Here is a 16,231-nt window from a genome sequence, read left to right as displayed (position 1 = left end):
ACGTGCGTCTCGTGGAATTCGATTCATCTCCAGGAAATGCCCCCATGCTGTTCAAATCCCCTCAAAGAGAGAAATTGCTTTTAATGTATGGGTTCTGGCTAAAAAGCATTTGTCATTTTAATTTTAAGAGAACAAACAGTACATGGTGAATATTTTCCCATTTAAGAAAAGCATTTCCTTACTTTTCGTGCAAAGCTGGAGTTTGCTAAATAGCATGGCTACGGTTCAAGACAGGCGTCCTTTTTCACAGTTTTTGCAAATCTAGCAATGATAGCATTTTTGTGGTAAAGAAAAGAAAATCAAAATTGCGTAATGGTGGATAAAGAAGAACATCTCTGTCATAATAACCGTTTTCCGTTTGTTTTCGTTTTGCAGAGGCCAATTTCAACGGCCCGCATTCATTTGAATTTATTCAGTAACATTGACCCCCTCGAAGTAGAGAGTAATGAGTTGGCGGCCAAATGCATGCAAAGTTTTTGGCCTAGTTTTCGCTCAATTTGTGAGAATTGCAGTGGTGTAATTCGATGTTCTATTGATAGCAGAAGCTTAGGATGTGTCTTTCGACGGTTACTGGCCGTCAGTGGAGAAAAATACCGTTAGAATTTCAGAAGAGGCAACTGATATTTGCCTTTGACGGACTCGCCGTGTGTGTCCTTGAAGAGGAAATGTCGTGCTTTATGCGAGTGATTCCACCGTTTTGGCCGAGGGCAATTTCGTCATTTCAAAAGAAGATGATTTGAATTGTTTCTTGACCCCCTGGAAGAGGAGAGGAAATAATCGATGGCCTGTTTCAAAGATCATGCCCTTGTTGATTGTTTTGAATTTACGGAGCATTCGGAGCAGCACGCAATGGCACAAGTGATGATGGGTTGGAGTTTGCCAAGGCAGAAGTTTGATCTTTTTACTCATTGCCACGACATAGATTGACAGCAGGATGAGCTAAGGAAAGGTTCAATCTAACGCACATTTTCAGAAGAAGAACACCAGACCAATTGACGTTTCCACGTTTTCCAATTCAAATCGCATAAATGTCAGTGAAATGGAATATAAACAGTGACTGTTGATAACAAAGAAACACGCAAGGTAATATATAAATACAAAAAGCGATCGTTTTTATCAGATTATTTATCGACTAGAAGCGACCGTCATGGCAAGAGGAAGTGCAACATAATAATTTAAAATCCCAGAAGTGTTCTTGCTAGCTGGCAGAGGAAAGTTAAAGCTCTCTGAAACTATTATTCCTGCTAAATATTCATACAAACATTTTGATTGACGGTTTTTGTTTGATTTACAAGGCCTCGTTGTTTTCCAAATTCAAAGGCAACTACAGTGGAATCCCGATTTTTCGAACCTCCAAGGGAAAGAAAAATTTGGTTCGAAAAATCGCAAAGTTCGAGAAATCGGGAGTAAAATTACAGTGTTCGACTGGGGTGAGGGAACAACTTTTGGTTCGAGTTATCGGGAGGTTCGAAAAAATGAGGGTTCGAGGAGTCGAGATTCACTGTATTCGAATAGAAAACATATTCTTTTGGCAATCATTACCTTACAGGAATAGAAAATGGTAAATAAAGTCCCGATAATCACGTGATCGATGCCTGCTAACGTACTTTTTCGTATGTCACAGCTGAGAAGATATTTCCTGATATCCTGTGCATGTAACTGAGAATTAACAGCAGATATCTTTGCTTGGTCCTTTTCTAGATCAGTAGGAAATCAAGCACTCGCTGGACTTGCCAAGGAGTTGTCGTCAAGAGAGATGACATTCTCGACTCAGCATGTAGATTTTTCTCCTTTTCTTTCAGTGCACGAACAACTTGAAAAGCTTTGAGAGTTTTGTCAATAATGGTTAGAGTTATTTCTAAAACACTAAGCGATTTGATTGGGAAGTGAGCCTCTTTATTAAACAGAATGGATCTTTACAAAAGCACAGCCATCCCAGCGTATCAGGTTCGTTTCCATGGAGCTGCCAAATTCCATACCCTATCGCAGAAGGATTTTGGCGGGAAAACAGTGTGACGTTGAAGAGCAGTTGACGGGTGGCTGCGGTGGACGTGACCAAAACATTTTATTAACTTTTTGTTTTAAAACAGGATAAAGATTTCCTTGAATACGTCGCCTGAATTGTACTAGAAACTTGAGAAGCCGAAAATTAATAGCTAACGAAAACGTTTAGTTCAATAGTCGATAGTGGTAACAACTTTTTCACAAACGATAGCAGTGAATGAAAGAATCTAATCATCTTATCGCTCTCGCTTTATCTAGAATAAGCTTATAATAAGTTTTGGGCACATGGAAACATGTTGTGGTTTTACAGCACTGTCGCTTATTTAGAGATAAGCCAAAAATTAAATGTGAGATAAATGGGATCATAAAAGTTTTAATATTTTTAGCAGAAAAAAACTGAGCGAGTGGTTGTATATCAGCTTATCTCATGTAATGTTGGGTCGTATTTACTTCATGATGACACATGACCATGCATTTACATACGGATCCAGTTAATCTTGTACTTTGCCTGATGTTTTCCATTCATGCATATATTTTTGTGTTTGTACGAATGGTTTCGTGTAATGAAAAAATATGGCGAACGTGTTTCTTGACGTCAACTGTCAATTTTTATGGCACGTACAGTATACAAAGAAAACTCCAAAAATATATTATATATATACAAACCTTTAAGATTATTTTAATACACTTGGCCTTCTGGAAGCAGATGGCCGATTTCACAATGCAATAAACTTTTCTCTGAAGGTTTTCAAAACATGCATAATTTTTAATTTATGTTCGCAGAAAGAGTACTACAGCTGTAATTACTATTCGGCGTGCAGCCTCTCGCTTAAAATTCATTGTTTATCTAACTCTCACTCGGTCAATGTTAATTATATTCAGGAAACGTAACTGATACCTCATGGTGTTACACATATTTAAAAAGCCCCCATTCAGTTCAAAGCCCTACAAGGTGCCTGGCTAGGAGAGAAATTATCGAAGCTAGTTTCTCGACAAATTCAATCCAAGAAACTCTAGATGATAAACGGTAAGATCATGTTTCTTTCAGTTAATACAAGCATTTTTTAACGGCCAAGATTTGCTTTGTTCATGCAAGTTTTGGAAAAAAATAAATTCAAATATATTACGCTTAGTCTATACATCCGGCATGTAGGCCAAAATTTCGAAGATAGCTGTTACATGCACCGGTGTAATATATTTGACCGCAAAATATTGTGCGGGATTCAGCCGCTCCAACACAAACCGCTTCAATTTGTACAAAGAAATATTTCAATCAGAAAGAAAATGTCATCTATTAAGTTTTCGTATGATATCGAAGTTGCTTGCGTCTGCGATTTTATATCCCAAATTCTAAATTACAAGTGTATCTACAAATTTGGACAATTGGTTCTCAAAGAATTCTGAAAATATATAAGCTGGGAAATGCGATCTTGATTAAAAACATGCCCATCTCCAGCTCACCAATTCAGCCGTTTTGTTTATTCAACTTGCCGGCCTTTGAAAAGTTTGGTAACTGAACTGGTTTCCGTATTTAAAAAATTGTTGCGTCGTTCATTCATCGGACTTACTTAGGCGGTATAAGGTTATCATACTCAAGAAAAAAAAAATGGAAAAACAAACTCATTGAGAATTTTACAACCAAACCATGAATAGATATTTTGTGCCGTTTATGAAATTTTAAAATTCGAACGAATTGGTAAACTGACGAAAATTCGAAACTTGGCAGTAAATTTTACACTCCACTATTGGGAACCCATTGATTATCTACCAACCGTTTCTCATCGACTTTCAGTCACTACAACATATAGTATTTATGCGTGGGTGGAATGACGATTAATTTACATGCGTGCTCCATGTTTGTTTACAACGGTTGGCGAGTCTTCCAGCCAGTAGCTCCCCAGCTGAAGCCTTGACCAATCTCGATTCGTTAGACTCCTACCCCATTCGACGGTTAATAATTCTACTAAAAAAAAAAAGTGGGTTATCAAAGGAAACTTAAATTTCCGCTATACAGCGAAAGTGGGGATAAACATAGTGAGTCGGCAATCGTGGAGAAATGTATAATTTCTGAAGCATCACGGTACGACATGAATAAACAGTATTATTCGTATCTTTGTTCAAAAAAAATTACATCAGGTTAACTGACTACCTGTCCGAAAGGCAATCAATCACCCTTCAACTGAGCGCGACAAGATGCCGTTCTCCGAAAAAATACTTGCCGTCCGTGTCTTTCAGTTATTTTCGATTTGCAGTCCATTTGTTCTACTGAGACTCAGCGAGACACCAAGAAGGGCGTTTTCTCACTTTTTGAGACTTGTCAATCCCGCTTTTACGATAAACGCGAGACGGGCGGCCAAGTAAGTCCATAGGGCAAGCAAGCTTAGGAACTTAAGATAATGTGAAACAAAAAATTATCGGGTTTTGATCAGACGTTACTGCATCACAGCAGCACCCTGCTGGTGGTCTCTGATCTACGACGTTTTAGCTAGCGCTCGCGTAGTAACTGGAACTCTAAAATTTCGATGAAAAGAAAACAAACTGGATTTGTAGACTCAACGTGAAGCCTCATTGACAACAATATGAAAATAAAGCGGTTTGGTGGTGCACAGATTGGACCAGAGAGTCAACTGGTTAAAAACTTTAAAGGTAAAGAAGTATCGAGTTTAACTATGGTTGTTATACTTGACAGAATAAACTGGGAAGTACCTGAAAGGTTCCATGGCTGTTACCCAACATAATCCTCGCTCTAATTTAAACGCAGCTTAACCCGGTACGGAAGATATTGATCAATATTTTTACATAAATGTCTGAATGTTGAACAATTCAAATTTTATTTCAAATTTTAATTTAAATTTATGAGTTAGTACTGATGTGAGAGGATACCTACAGCAGTAAAACACATACAACGAGAACACGAGTGGGGCGACAAATATATTTTTTTTGCGATGAAAACAAATAGTAAAATTGAACGGCAGATTTGATTTGGTTGCATGCGCTTCTAACTAGCTTCACAATATTTACATAAAAAGGCGAACAAGATTTAAATAAACATAATGATACAGAGCCGTTCGTCATTTCAGTGAAGGTTACATCCATTCCCAACCATAATTTTACGTATTCTAAACAAGTAAAAAAAAAATCAAATCAAATCAAATAAACATAAACACGACTAAGATCGAAGAGTTAAACAGATCAAATATTTGATTTCCTGTAGTTTTGGACTCCTTCAAGTAGCATTTTCATTGTAGGTATACTACTCTTGTAGATGCATCCTCGCTCATCAGTAAGAACTCCTAAAATACAAAATACAAAATAGAATTGAAATTATTTAGATCGAATATTTTCTGTAGTTTGGCACTCCTTTTTCTTTCAACTTTACCGATGTCAGTCAACTAAACGACACCGAGCTGAGGCAGCGAGGGTGCCCACTACTGACTGTGAGGGAGAGGCAAGGAGAGCACAAAAACAGGCATAACCTGGATGTACAACGCTGAAACGTAACTGGCAAAGCCTGAATTTAACATGGTGATTTCAGTAAATAAACAGCATGTTTAATACCCTTCAAAGATAAGTTTCTTTTAAAACCCTTAGCGACTTCTGATCTCAAGGTACGACGATAGGTGGGGCATCTCTCTGCTGAACTGAGTGCTATCATTAATTATCTGATCTTGCTGTATTGGGTCATCGGGACACCACAAAGATGGCGGCCTAATTTAGCCTACTTAACAAAATTGTTTTACTTTGAAAATTCACGAAGGGGAGTGACAAACGTGGATCTAGCAGACCACCTGATGGAAAATGATTGATAGATCGACAAGAGGCAGCATGAAATACATAGCGGGGACAACATGCAAGCACCCCAATAAACATGGATGAAGATGAAACTTGAGTAGCACGCGTACTTTCTCGATCAGTCATAATCATGTTATATACCTTTGCCCTTAAGATAGAAAAAAAAACTGATAAAAACTATGCATTGCTAAAGCCAATTCGTCGCATGTATTTCTATGGAATTTACACAACTAATAAATATTTCTTCCCGAACCAAAACAAAACAAAACAAAAAAAACTTGACATTTTACATTTTACACACCTTTTTGATACGCTTTTCCAGGCACCCGCTGAAAAGCTTTCCAATTGTAATCAAGGAATACAAAATAGTGCAGCCCGTGTTTTGACCTACTCAAACTATGACGTAGATGCTGGTCACCTGTTCAAACTTCTCGGGTTTAAAAATTTAACAAGCCAGCGGCAAATTCAAAGCGCTACGATGGTTTATAAGTTTTTGCAAGTGTTGGCTCCAGAAAATCTAAGTTGTAAATTCGAGAGGCGAGAAACCGCGCACAAACTATTATAAAAATAGCTTTAGCTATAGTGGCGCCATTCTTTGGAACAGTCTTCCTTGTGACTTAAGGGAAGTAGAGTCCCTGAGATTCCCCATTGACCTATTCGTCAGCTGTATTGTAGAACCATCAACTTGCTCAGCAACATCATGACTAGAAAGTGGATAAATTGGGCCAAAAGTCCTTGTGCCTTACAGAGTTAAACTGTTAACCGCTGATTGATTTTGTTTGGGCGCATTTGATTTGATATGATCAAATATTGACAGTTAACATCAGTTGATGATAGTCTGACATCCATCATACATCAAATTTCAGTCAAAGCTGAACCAGCGGCGAATCAACGCTTGCCGACGTTGCCTTCTCCTTGGCACCTCTCGGTTTGATAAAGAACGAAACGATGATAACTAAATTTAGTTCGCCAGCCAGGGCATTGTTCTGCATCCGAAAAATAACTTTATTTAAGTGTCAGATTAAAATAGCCGTCTCCCTCTAAGCAGGGACGTTATAAACAAAGTACAAACAGCAAGCGCAAGTGTTTCGGCTAATAATAAACTTCCGAGTCGCACCTGCAAACATGAGACTTCCAAAGACACTTTTCCATGACTGTTGTCTATTTATTGGTTCCGTATAAAAATACATACATGTATAATGAATTTTTTACGTACACTAAATAGCATGGGACTAGCACGAATAAGAGAAGAAGAGCCGTACAGGATTCTAATACTTTCAGCCAGATGACGATATACGTACTTACTTTAAGAGGGTTGCAATACGAATTGGACTTGTTAAATGCCTTCCTTTTTTCAAGAAGAGGCCAAGATCTCATTCCAAAGATTAATTATCAGGTATATTAGAAATTTAATCAATACAAAGGCTGACCAAAATTCGGTAGTTTTTACTGCAAACGGTAACTGGACTAGTAAGAATGGATCATGTGAGTTTTTCAAACCCATCTCGGCCTTCGCAAGGCCCACTAGCATCGAGTTGATAGAAATCACTGAGGCAATTGCCTCAGTTTGTCTGCTAATAGCTACGGCCCTGATTACCTACCTGACTATAGATAGTAGCGATAGTAACGAAGGGAAGCAACGCTTTTGTCATTGCTAATGTTACAAGGTGGACAATGTATATGAAATCCAAAACTAGAAGCAACTAGTTACAAGTATTCTTCCATGAAATCGCTCGAAGGACTGTTGAAATGTAAACCCAGTTTAGTTGATTTGGTATAACTGAAACGCCCAATCACTGGGAATACTTTTCACGACACTTTCCAGAAATGGCTGACCATATTGTTAGGACATGTTTCTATTCAGTGAGACTGATCAAGCCGGTTGGCTGGATTGCATGGTTCCATGAGAAGGCAGCGTGGCCGAGTGGTTAGGTCGCCAGACTTGAAATCCGGAGGTTGCGGGTTGAAGTCCCGCTCTGACCACTAAAATTGGAGTTGTTTCTCCGGTAGACCCTAGTTCAACTCCTCAGTCATGCTTGTAAATAGCCAACTGGCCTGCATCCCGCCAGTTGGGATTTTTAAGCCTATTATGTTTAGTTGATATGTTTGTTTCTTTCAGTTTAAGTGCATGGCACACCTGTGAACTGGCCAAGTGTAGCTAAGCGCATTGACCACTATAAACAACGACGTTTGAAAATATTTTTGGTTGTTTCGTAGTTGGCTTTATCGTAAGGAATCCGTACGTTTACCGTTCTCTGTCTGCGTTTTTGAAACCAGTGTTAAGCCGTTGTAGATCATTTCAACCAGAAACGGGCGCGAAAAATTGAGAATTATTTTTTATCGTGCTGCAATCAAGTCAGTTTTGCAAACGGAGCTCAATGTTGTTGGGAGACAAGTCGAACAAACGAAAGTGGTTGATCCCAATACGACCAGGTATATTTAAGGTAGAAAACATGTCATCCAGCTGGCGCACCAGGATTCTCATTTTCTTGATCAATACAGATCAAAGGGTTTACAAAAAGTAAGAAGGTCTCTTTGCAGGGAAAGAACCACTCAACCATTCTTCTCTGAGCAAAGCAGAAGCAAAGAGCAGGCATTAAGCCACGCACACCCTTGACCTATCCACACGTGCTGGGCAATATCGTGCTGTCGAATTTACATAGAAAACGCACTACCGTGATGTTGGCATGGCAACATTTATGTCGTCCGGAAAGCGACCAGTTGTTCTGCATTCAAACTCAAGACAGGCACAATGACCCTTAAAACAATGCAACTCAGTACAACGTAACACATTTATAGTAAAACGACTATGAGGCAGTTGCTCTAAACATGCTTTAAGCCAATTTAATTTCAGTCTTTGACGCTGTTTTAATCTGTCGGAGGGAACGCTTCATTGGCAAAAGTAAGTTATTCCGCGATCCATTTCATCAACGCACCCTCGCGTTTATCAGATATATTTTAGTTATTTCGACTAGACGTGGACGAATTCATCCTTTATGCATGGTTACGAGAAGGCGATGAAGTGACTGATCTACTTGGCAAATAATTAAGGCATCGCATGATCAAATGAGCGTAGAATCAATGTAAAATCAGGCGAGATATATCAGGATTCCGTTTTTGTCTTGACACTTGGATAATTCAAGCCGAACGTGTAAACAATTTCAAAGATTTTCATAAAATTGGCTTAATTATCGACTGGTTGGCGAGAAAAAATAAGTACTTTACCTACAGTTCTTATAGAGAATATGAAACCATTTTAAAGAAATCTGTGAAGAATGCCTATGAAAGGGTAGGTGTTCACGATCTATTCTCAATGCTGTCGCTTCGTTGACAAGAAAGGGCGATCATGCCTTTTTATTTATTTTCATTTGACTACAAGCGACTTTCGGGAATTTATTCATCTTCAAGATGTCTCAAGCGGGACCATTTGTATCTCAAATTTGTAAATCGATGTTTAAGCAGCTTTTTCGTTCATTTGTATTGTGGCTAAGTGATTTCTGACCGTACAAAATAGCAGCTGCGGCTTTCAAGCTAAAAGAAATTAGTTCATTGAAATTAATTCGACCTATTTTGCATTTCAAAACAAAAATTCGTGAATCCTTAATGACTGAAGTGCAAAGTAATTGTTGTGGTTACAACAAAGAATGACTGCTTAATGAGAAGACAAAATTGTATTAACTTTTTCAGAACTGCTCTGGCGATCTGTTCCTATCTTTGTGAAAATTTTCGGGCTTACGGGGTAGGCCAGGACGAAAATTACGGTTTGGTGAATTAAAAACCTGCGATCGATCTTGATTCTTGTTCTTTGTTCATTGTTCCTATTTATGTTGCCACCTTCATTATAACAAGTTGTAATTGTATTCTACAAAGACCATAGCTGCGAAATGAAAAGAATTTTAAAATCAGCGGAGTGGAGATTTTGACGAATTAAATACTGCTTTTTTTTTTTTTTTTTTCAAAAAAAAAAAAAAAAAAGATTGCCAGCCAGAATGCGTTATGTAATCGTTCAGTTCGTTGGGAGAATGTAGCGTGAAAACCCAGTCTCAAAACCTTTGAAGCTACTCATAACATAATTTATGAAGAAGGCGTGAATTATGCTAAAAAAGTGCGGAAAGAAAGACGTCTTGTTGAATCACTGCATGTTTTCTGTATTTATTTTATTTTCGTTTTATTTTTGCTCTTAACCCAGATGTTGTTTGATTTTTACTCGTGGAGTCGTTGTAAATGTGAATTCCTTTTACACCGAGAACTGAGCCAGTATAATTTTCTCCAAATCCATAGATTCCAACCGTTTCAACTGAATAACAAGCTGAATTATAAATATAACCCCTATTATCTTTGGTACAGGTGACCGTGAAACTGTCACTATATAATTTGCGTACAGAGAAAACGCCCTAACCTCCGGACGACGCAGGCTACTATTAACGTATTGATCGTAGCGTTTTCTCGATAGACGTTGCGAGAGCAGAATTCCAGACATGTCATATTTATGTGCTTTGGGGTGATTTTTTTTTCCTTCACCACGTGGTTTTTTTATCTTTAGCATCTATCAGCATAAACTGAAAGCAATTAGCACACACGTCTGTATGGACAGAAAAGTTTGAAAAGCATAACGTGGGCTGGGAGTTCATTTTATCATCTAACAAATCCTTTGATCGTCCAGTTGTCTCAAGTCTGAGCATGGCTTAGGACATCTGCGAAAAGTACAATAATTTACTCGAAATGAAAACAGCAGCTTGTCAGCGCTGTCTTTTCATTGGAACATTGATTAATTGTCATTAGTCGAGTATTTCCATATCTGACGCTGGGATAGGCGAAAGAAGTTCAGTACAAATTGGCGGACAGATGAATGAACCTAAGCTAATCATCGGCGCTACTTAGTATGAATATGTGTCAATGAAACTTTCAAACTCTCAGATAACTAAGAGCACCCAAAAGAACAGCATCTCGACTTCTCGTATTACGGCACAAAAACAACAAAATAAACACCACCACTCAAGACACCATGTGGGTATAGGTTTCGCAAAACGTGCACGTCGATTTAACTGCTAACACTCGCATTTAAATTTTGTCAGAGAATAATGTGTATTGGTACCACCTTCCTGTTGTTGTGTGTTGTGTTCAAAGAAACTCAATAATCTACCCAGTCAATTTCTCTTGGATCCTCTGCACACGTGGTGCAATCTTAGATAAAACTTCTTTGAGATCCGCTACTGAACAAGGAATTAGCATAACGTGACAGTCATCTCGATATGAACCTGCCCTACAGGATCTCACAATGTGCTTTTAAATATTATGGAAGATTGTTTACGAAATCTAAGACAAAAGAGCCGGTGTCTTTTCCTCTGAAGGACAAGAATTCCACTAATGTATACACTGCAATCGCAAAACAAACTCCGTCAACTAGAACTTTCTCTGAAGCGCCGATCAAGAAGTGGTCACTCAGTGCTAGTGGAGTCAAGAAAAATGAAAAGAACCTGTTTTAATCAAACAATCCTTAGCTATACCTCTAACTGTTTCTTTGTAATAATTCTTATCATCGATACGACGCAATTTGAAAGATGTCTGTGTTTTTCCCGCCGGCCAGCCTTGTGCTATTTGCAGATAGGAAAAATATAAAAAGACTGAAAAAATTGACACACTCGGTTCCTAACATATGTGAACGCAAACAGCTTTCTCTTACTTCTTAATATTCCTGACGCAAATATATTGTGGTCTCGTAACATGCAATATTCAAGCCATCGACTGACAATTTTAATTTAATTTGATGGCCCTCGTTGTTTTAGTTTCACTCGAATACATTTTCTTGGATCACATAAGGTTTTAATCGGTTACTTTATATTTAGGTGACACGCAATTCCATCGAAGGCACGTAAAGCAAAAACTGAAATAAAAAATAAATTTAAAAAAGACTTACTGAGAAACCCAAATCCATGATAAAAACCAAATGGGATGAAAAACTCTAAGTAGTGAGTAATTTCTCGTGTAGGATTTCATGAATGATGATCGCTTCCAAGTAGACCTGCTGCTTTGTTGTCAGAGATAATGGCTCAACGGGTGCAATTGATTGGTTTTAACCAATCATATCGCCCCATTAATAGTTGAACTTATATGTTTTCAGGTGGCCCGATGGCAAGTGTGTTGTGTGAATTGGACTAGTTACCGGGCTAGCACTCCGCGCTCCGCGCCAAGCTAGTCGACTACATCAGCTCGCGCGGAGTAAGGCTTACTACAAGCCGAAGGCAACGGTCATAATCCCCACAGAAATGGCCTTAACAAGCAGTTTGCCTTGTATAGACACGCTCTCGTTCCAGCTTAGTCGGCACGGGCTCGACGAAAACCGCAACATAAAACCAGCTTTTTACTACTCCTGGTCGGAACCTTTCGATTTAGACTTTGCCGGAAAGGCTCATAGTAATCCTAAGCGAAGTCGAAGCTTACCAAGTGCTTTGGTGGCGAAGCGGAAGGATACGGCACAGCCTGGATTGAAACGAGCGAGGGAGAGAGACGAGAACTCGGAGGAAACATGCGGATTTGTAAGGGCAGGAGCTGAAATCCATTCAACCAATCTTCATACATCGACAGGGCGCCTAACTTTATCAGTTAATAAATATGCAAATCAAGCAAACAGGCATAAAGAATCAGACACCGCCGCGGACTTGACTGAATCTTCAGATGACGAAGTAAGTGGACTCCTAGTAAATCCATTAAGCTCAAACACAGATTTACTGCCGCCGAGTGTTCTCACCGAGATTACGGGTTCGCACAAGTTGATCCAGAACAGAAGTCGAACGCCGAGCGACTCCGGTCCACTTAAACGCACCTTGGAGGTAAATGAAAACGCCAATGACAAGAAAAGACGTCGTCCTAGGCTCGACTTTGAAAAGATGCAGCTCTCCAGAAATGCGTTCGTTCATGTTCCGAAGAGCGATCGCTCCATCCTTGATGAGGTGTATTTCAGGCCAATTATAGCATTTAACATGGACGAGTGACGATGAACGTGACAGAAAATAACGTTTATTAGCGTGAGAAATGCAAACGACCAGGCCAGCAAACACAAATAATCTCAGGTAAAAAAAAATAATCGCACAGTGTTGTTGAAGAATAGTCAAGTACGAAGGGACAATTAGCATACGTCTTTTTTATCATAATCTCGGAAGACTGTTTTAAAGTAAACTTTATGTGCCATGCATTGCGTTTAGAACTTTCGCCGTTCCCGTGTTGGAAATAGTGAATTGGATTCATCAGCTGTTTGAAATGACTGGTTGGCGTGGGTTCCGCCAAACAAACATATATTCAAAATTAACATCCGACTGCTAACACAAACCGCGACGCGATATAGATATCTATAGAAAGGTTGGTTTCATAATTGTATCTAAAGCTTCTATACAAAAAATGATTTTATTTCAAATAGGACCGTAGAAACCAAGGGGACTGTGGTGTTGTAAAAAAAAAAAAAAAAAAAAAAGAAAAGAAAAACGGGGAAAGCAAAGCTTTTCTAGAACTTGCAATTTAATATAAAACAAGGGTTGAAGCAATTCGTACCTTGTGTCATCACGAAACATAAAAATAAAGAGAAATTTATTTATCAATGAGAGCTCTTTGTGATGAGACTGTGCAATTGTATGAATTGCGGTTTTGGCTGAAAACCTTAAGTCTCTTGTGCGGAAAACATTAGTTACTGACTGAGTAGCAGTGGCTTATTGCATTATCCTTTCGTGACCCACGAGTTATGTACAATTCGCTAATCACGTTGTTTTTTTTCCCCCTCGATTTGCATTAGAAGTCATTCTTCCACGTTGCTTTAGATACTAGGGAACTATATGCAAGTCACGTTGCACTCTGAGCCCCTATTCTTTTGGCACGTAACGAATTCAAACTAATTTTACATTACGACTGGTAATAAGCCACCGAGCATTTCGAGTATAAAACCTAATTAAGCAATATTTTCTTGGATTGGCTCAGAAGTAAAGGGAAATTCACAGCCATACCCTCCTGAACGAAGCTGTATTGTATTAAAACCAACTTTTCAAGTGAATGAAAAAGATGCTGCTTTATTTAAGGGTGCTATTGACACATGTCAACAAGTTCTTGACACATTTTTGGCTTCGACGGAGTAGTAGAGACAGGTGGCTGCTTCTTGGTGAATGGAAGTTGTCACGTGATCAACCACTGAATGGAAAGCCCGCGGCCTGTTTATTTACGGTCACTTTATGTTGGTTGCGCTCGCCAATCACAACTGCGAACCAATTATGAGAATTTTATTAGAACCCTAGGAGGTGAACCTTTTAGCTTCCAGGTAATTTTTTTTGTTATTATTTCTTAACACAAGATTCTCAAATCACCAAACACGTACGAATAAATTGACAAAAAAAGATAGATTTTTCGTTGCATATGCATGGTTTTAGTCCGTTCATTAGCCATTGAACGTTTCATCAATTCGTTACGGAAGATGAAAATATCCTCGTGGTAGAACGCAAAGAACTTTATCGCTTGGCTTAGAGTTGAGGGACCTTCAAATGCCAAGAATTACATTTACCATCCTGTTGAAACTAATTAATTGTCGGTTATGTACTTTGAAACTTTCGATCATCCAAGTACATAAAGGGGTTCGTTTATGGTTAAAGTTTCAACAAAGTGTTTACAGATAGGACTCCTTCCTGCTTCTTGTTTACGAACTGTAAACTTGGTCTTTTAAAACCAATAGTAATTCTTCGTGTTGACGGGAAAATCTTCCCCCGGTAAAAACAAACTTTGGTTGTTTTGGACTCGTTGTTTACAGAAGTAGCCTAATGGGGTGTGGCCACGAATCCATCTCAGAAAGGCTAAAACAATGGCTCGTGAGATGAAGATAATCACCTGTGCATGTAAAAGGAGGGCTTATACCACCAGCTACATACAACATCCTACTGAGCGGTGAAAAAGCCTTTTTCGAAAACCATTTCAATGTATCAAATTGTATTTGTTTGCAACGCTACGTCGTCTACGTATCGGCGCCAGTTAATGGAAAACTCTGCACCGAAAAGCTGACAGTTTGCTTTGAAATCTCCTCTTCAATTACGACAAGTTTTTCTATATGCACAAGATTTTTTATTTTATTTTCGCACCATAATATTTCCTTTAGCACCGAAATGTTGTGACATGTTTCGGAGCGCTGTGTATTTCCCCACCCTTTGCTTTGTCAAACTGTTACAAATTGACCCGCACTTTTAACTTGAAGGCTGGTTTTTAATACTAGTTCAACGAATAAATAATAATTAAGTCTCTGGAACTCGAATCAAGACATAGGAAATTTGTTATTTTCTTAAGCGTTCCGCGTGCCATTTCAAATGCGGGAACTTTGTTTTCTTACTGACAAGTCGGCTTACTGACAAATAGCTTTGTAAGACTAACTGACAAAATTAAAGCAATAGAAAGTTAGAAGAGTGCCCTGTTGAAGTTAAGACTGTTGAGACTTCTTTTTATAATTCCGTTATTGATACTCAGGAAAAAGCCTCCCTTTCAGACCAGTTTCACGGGAATACGTGTCCACGATTGGGATTAAATGGATTTTCTCATGCATATGAATCACGAATTCCAATTCGAATTTGTTTTGAGCAAGTATCTGTCATATGATTGTAAATGAGACTTTTCAAGTTTATTTGGTTGAGGTGAGATGAATTGAGTACAATTACTTGGCAACAAAGGCCGGGTTATTCAAAGCCCGATTAAGCTAACCCGGGCGGATCGATTAGAGGGAATTTTGATATCAACTTTGTAATATTTCATTACGGTTTTCTGTCTATATTGTTTGGTTCACTTAAATCCTGAGTTAGCGGTAACCGTGGAAAGATGGTTAGTACGCTTGTCTCCGGATCGAGTGGTGGGGCTTCGAGCCCTGGCCGGGGACATTGTGTTGGGTTCTTGGGCGAGACACGTTACTCTCACAGTGCCCCTCCCCACCCAGGTGTATAAATGGGTACCGACAAACTTAATGCTGGGGGTATTCCTGCGACGGACTAGCATCCCATCCAGGGGGAGTAGAAACACTCCTAGTCGCTTCATGCTACAGAAACCGGGATAAGCTCCGGCCTGATGGGCCACATGGCTCGTATGCAGACTTCACCTTTACCCAGCGTTAACCAGCTTTCGAACAACTCGGCCCTGGGCTTAACAACTCGTGTTAAATATCGTAAATTTTGCTTGTTATGCATTTCACTAGTATTTGTTGGCAAAACGTCTTGTAATCAAAAACTCCAAACTTTCTATAGGTTCTCAGCTTTTGTATCACTCCCACAAATTAAAGGTTTTTTTTAGAAAAAGTGCCCCTCAATTAAATGTATTAATACAAATCACAAAAGCAAGATTATTTTTTCTAGAAATATTTATTTTAACATATGCTTGAAAAAAAAAAGTGGCCGGGAGGTGTCGCGATCAGACTCACGGATTTGCAGTT

At 38.9% G+C, this 16,231-nt stretch overlaps 1 protein-coding gene across 4 annotated transcripts; it reads left to right on the top strand.

Moving 5' to 3' along the window:
* Nucleotides 1-261: 261 nt before the first annotated feature.
* LOC145482630 (uncharacterized) lies at nucleotides 262-14,957 on the top strand. Of its 4 annotated transcripts, none has more exons than XM_081461240.1 (3): nucleotides 262-1,083; nucleotides 1,702-3,031; nucleotides 11,918-14,957. In XM_081461240.1, the coding sequence occupies exon 3, from the start codon at nucleotides 12,063-12,065 to the stop codon at nucleotides 12,786-12,788; it is 726 nt and encodes a 241-aa protein (XP_081317366.1). In that variant the 5' UTR covers nucleotides 262-1,083; nucleotides 1,702-3,031; nucleotides 11,918-12,062; the 3' UTR covers nucleotides 12,789-14,957. The 4 variants fall into 4 exon arrangements, with proteins under 4 accessions (XP_081317366.1, XP_081317363.1, XP_081317364.1 ...); XM_081461237.1 differs by having other exon boundaries at nucleotides 4,694-14,957; XM_081461238.1 differs by having other exon boundaries at nucleotides 1,702-8,698.
* The last annotated feature ends 1,274 nt before the right edge of the window (nucleotides 14,958-16,231 follow it).

Source organism: Orbicella franksi, chromosome 3, assembly GCF_964199315.1.
Source record: "Orbicella franksi chromosome 3, jaOrbFran1.1, whole genome shotgun sequence".
Classification (NCBI taxonomy): Eukaryota; Metazoa; Cnidaria; class Anthozoa; order Scleractinia; family Merulinidae; genus Orbicella; species Orbicella franksi.
The sequence above is the reverse complement of the archived record's forward strand: the minus strand, read 5'-3'. Positions and strand labels throughout refer to the sequence as shown.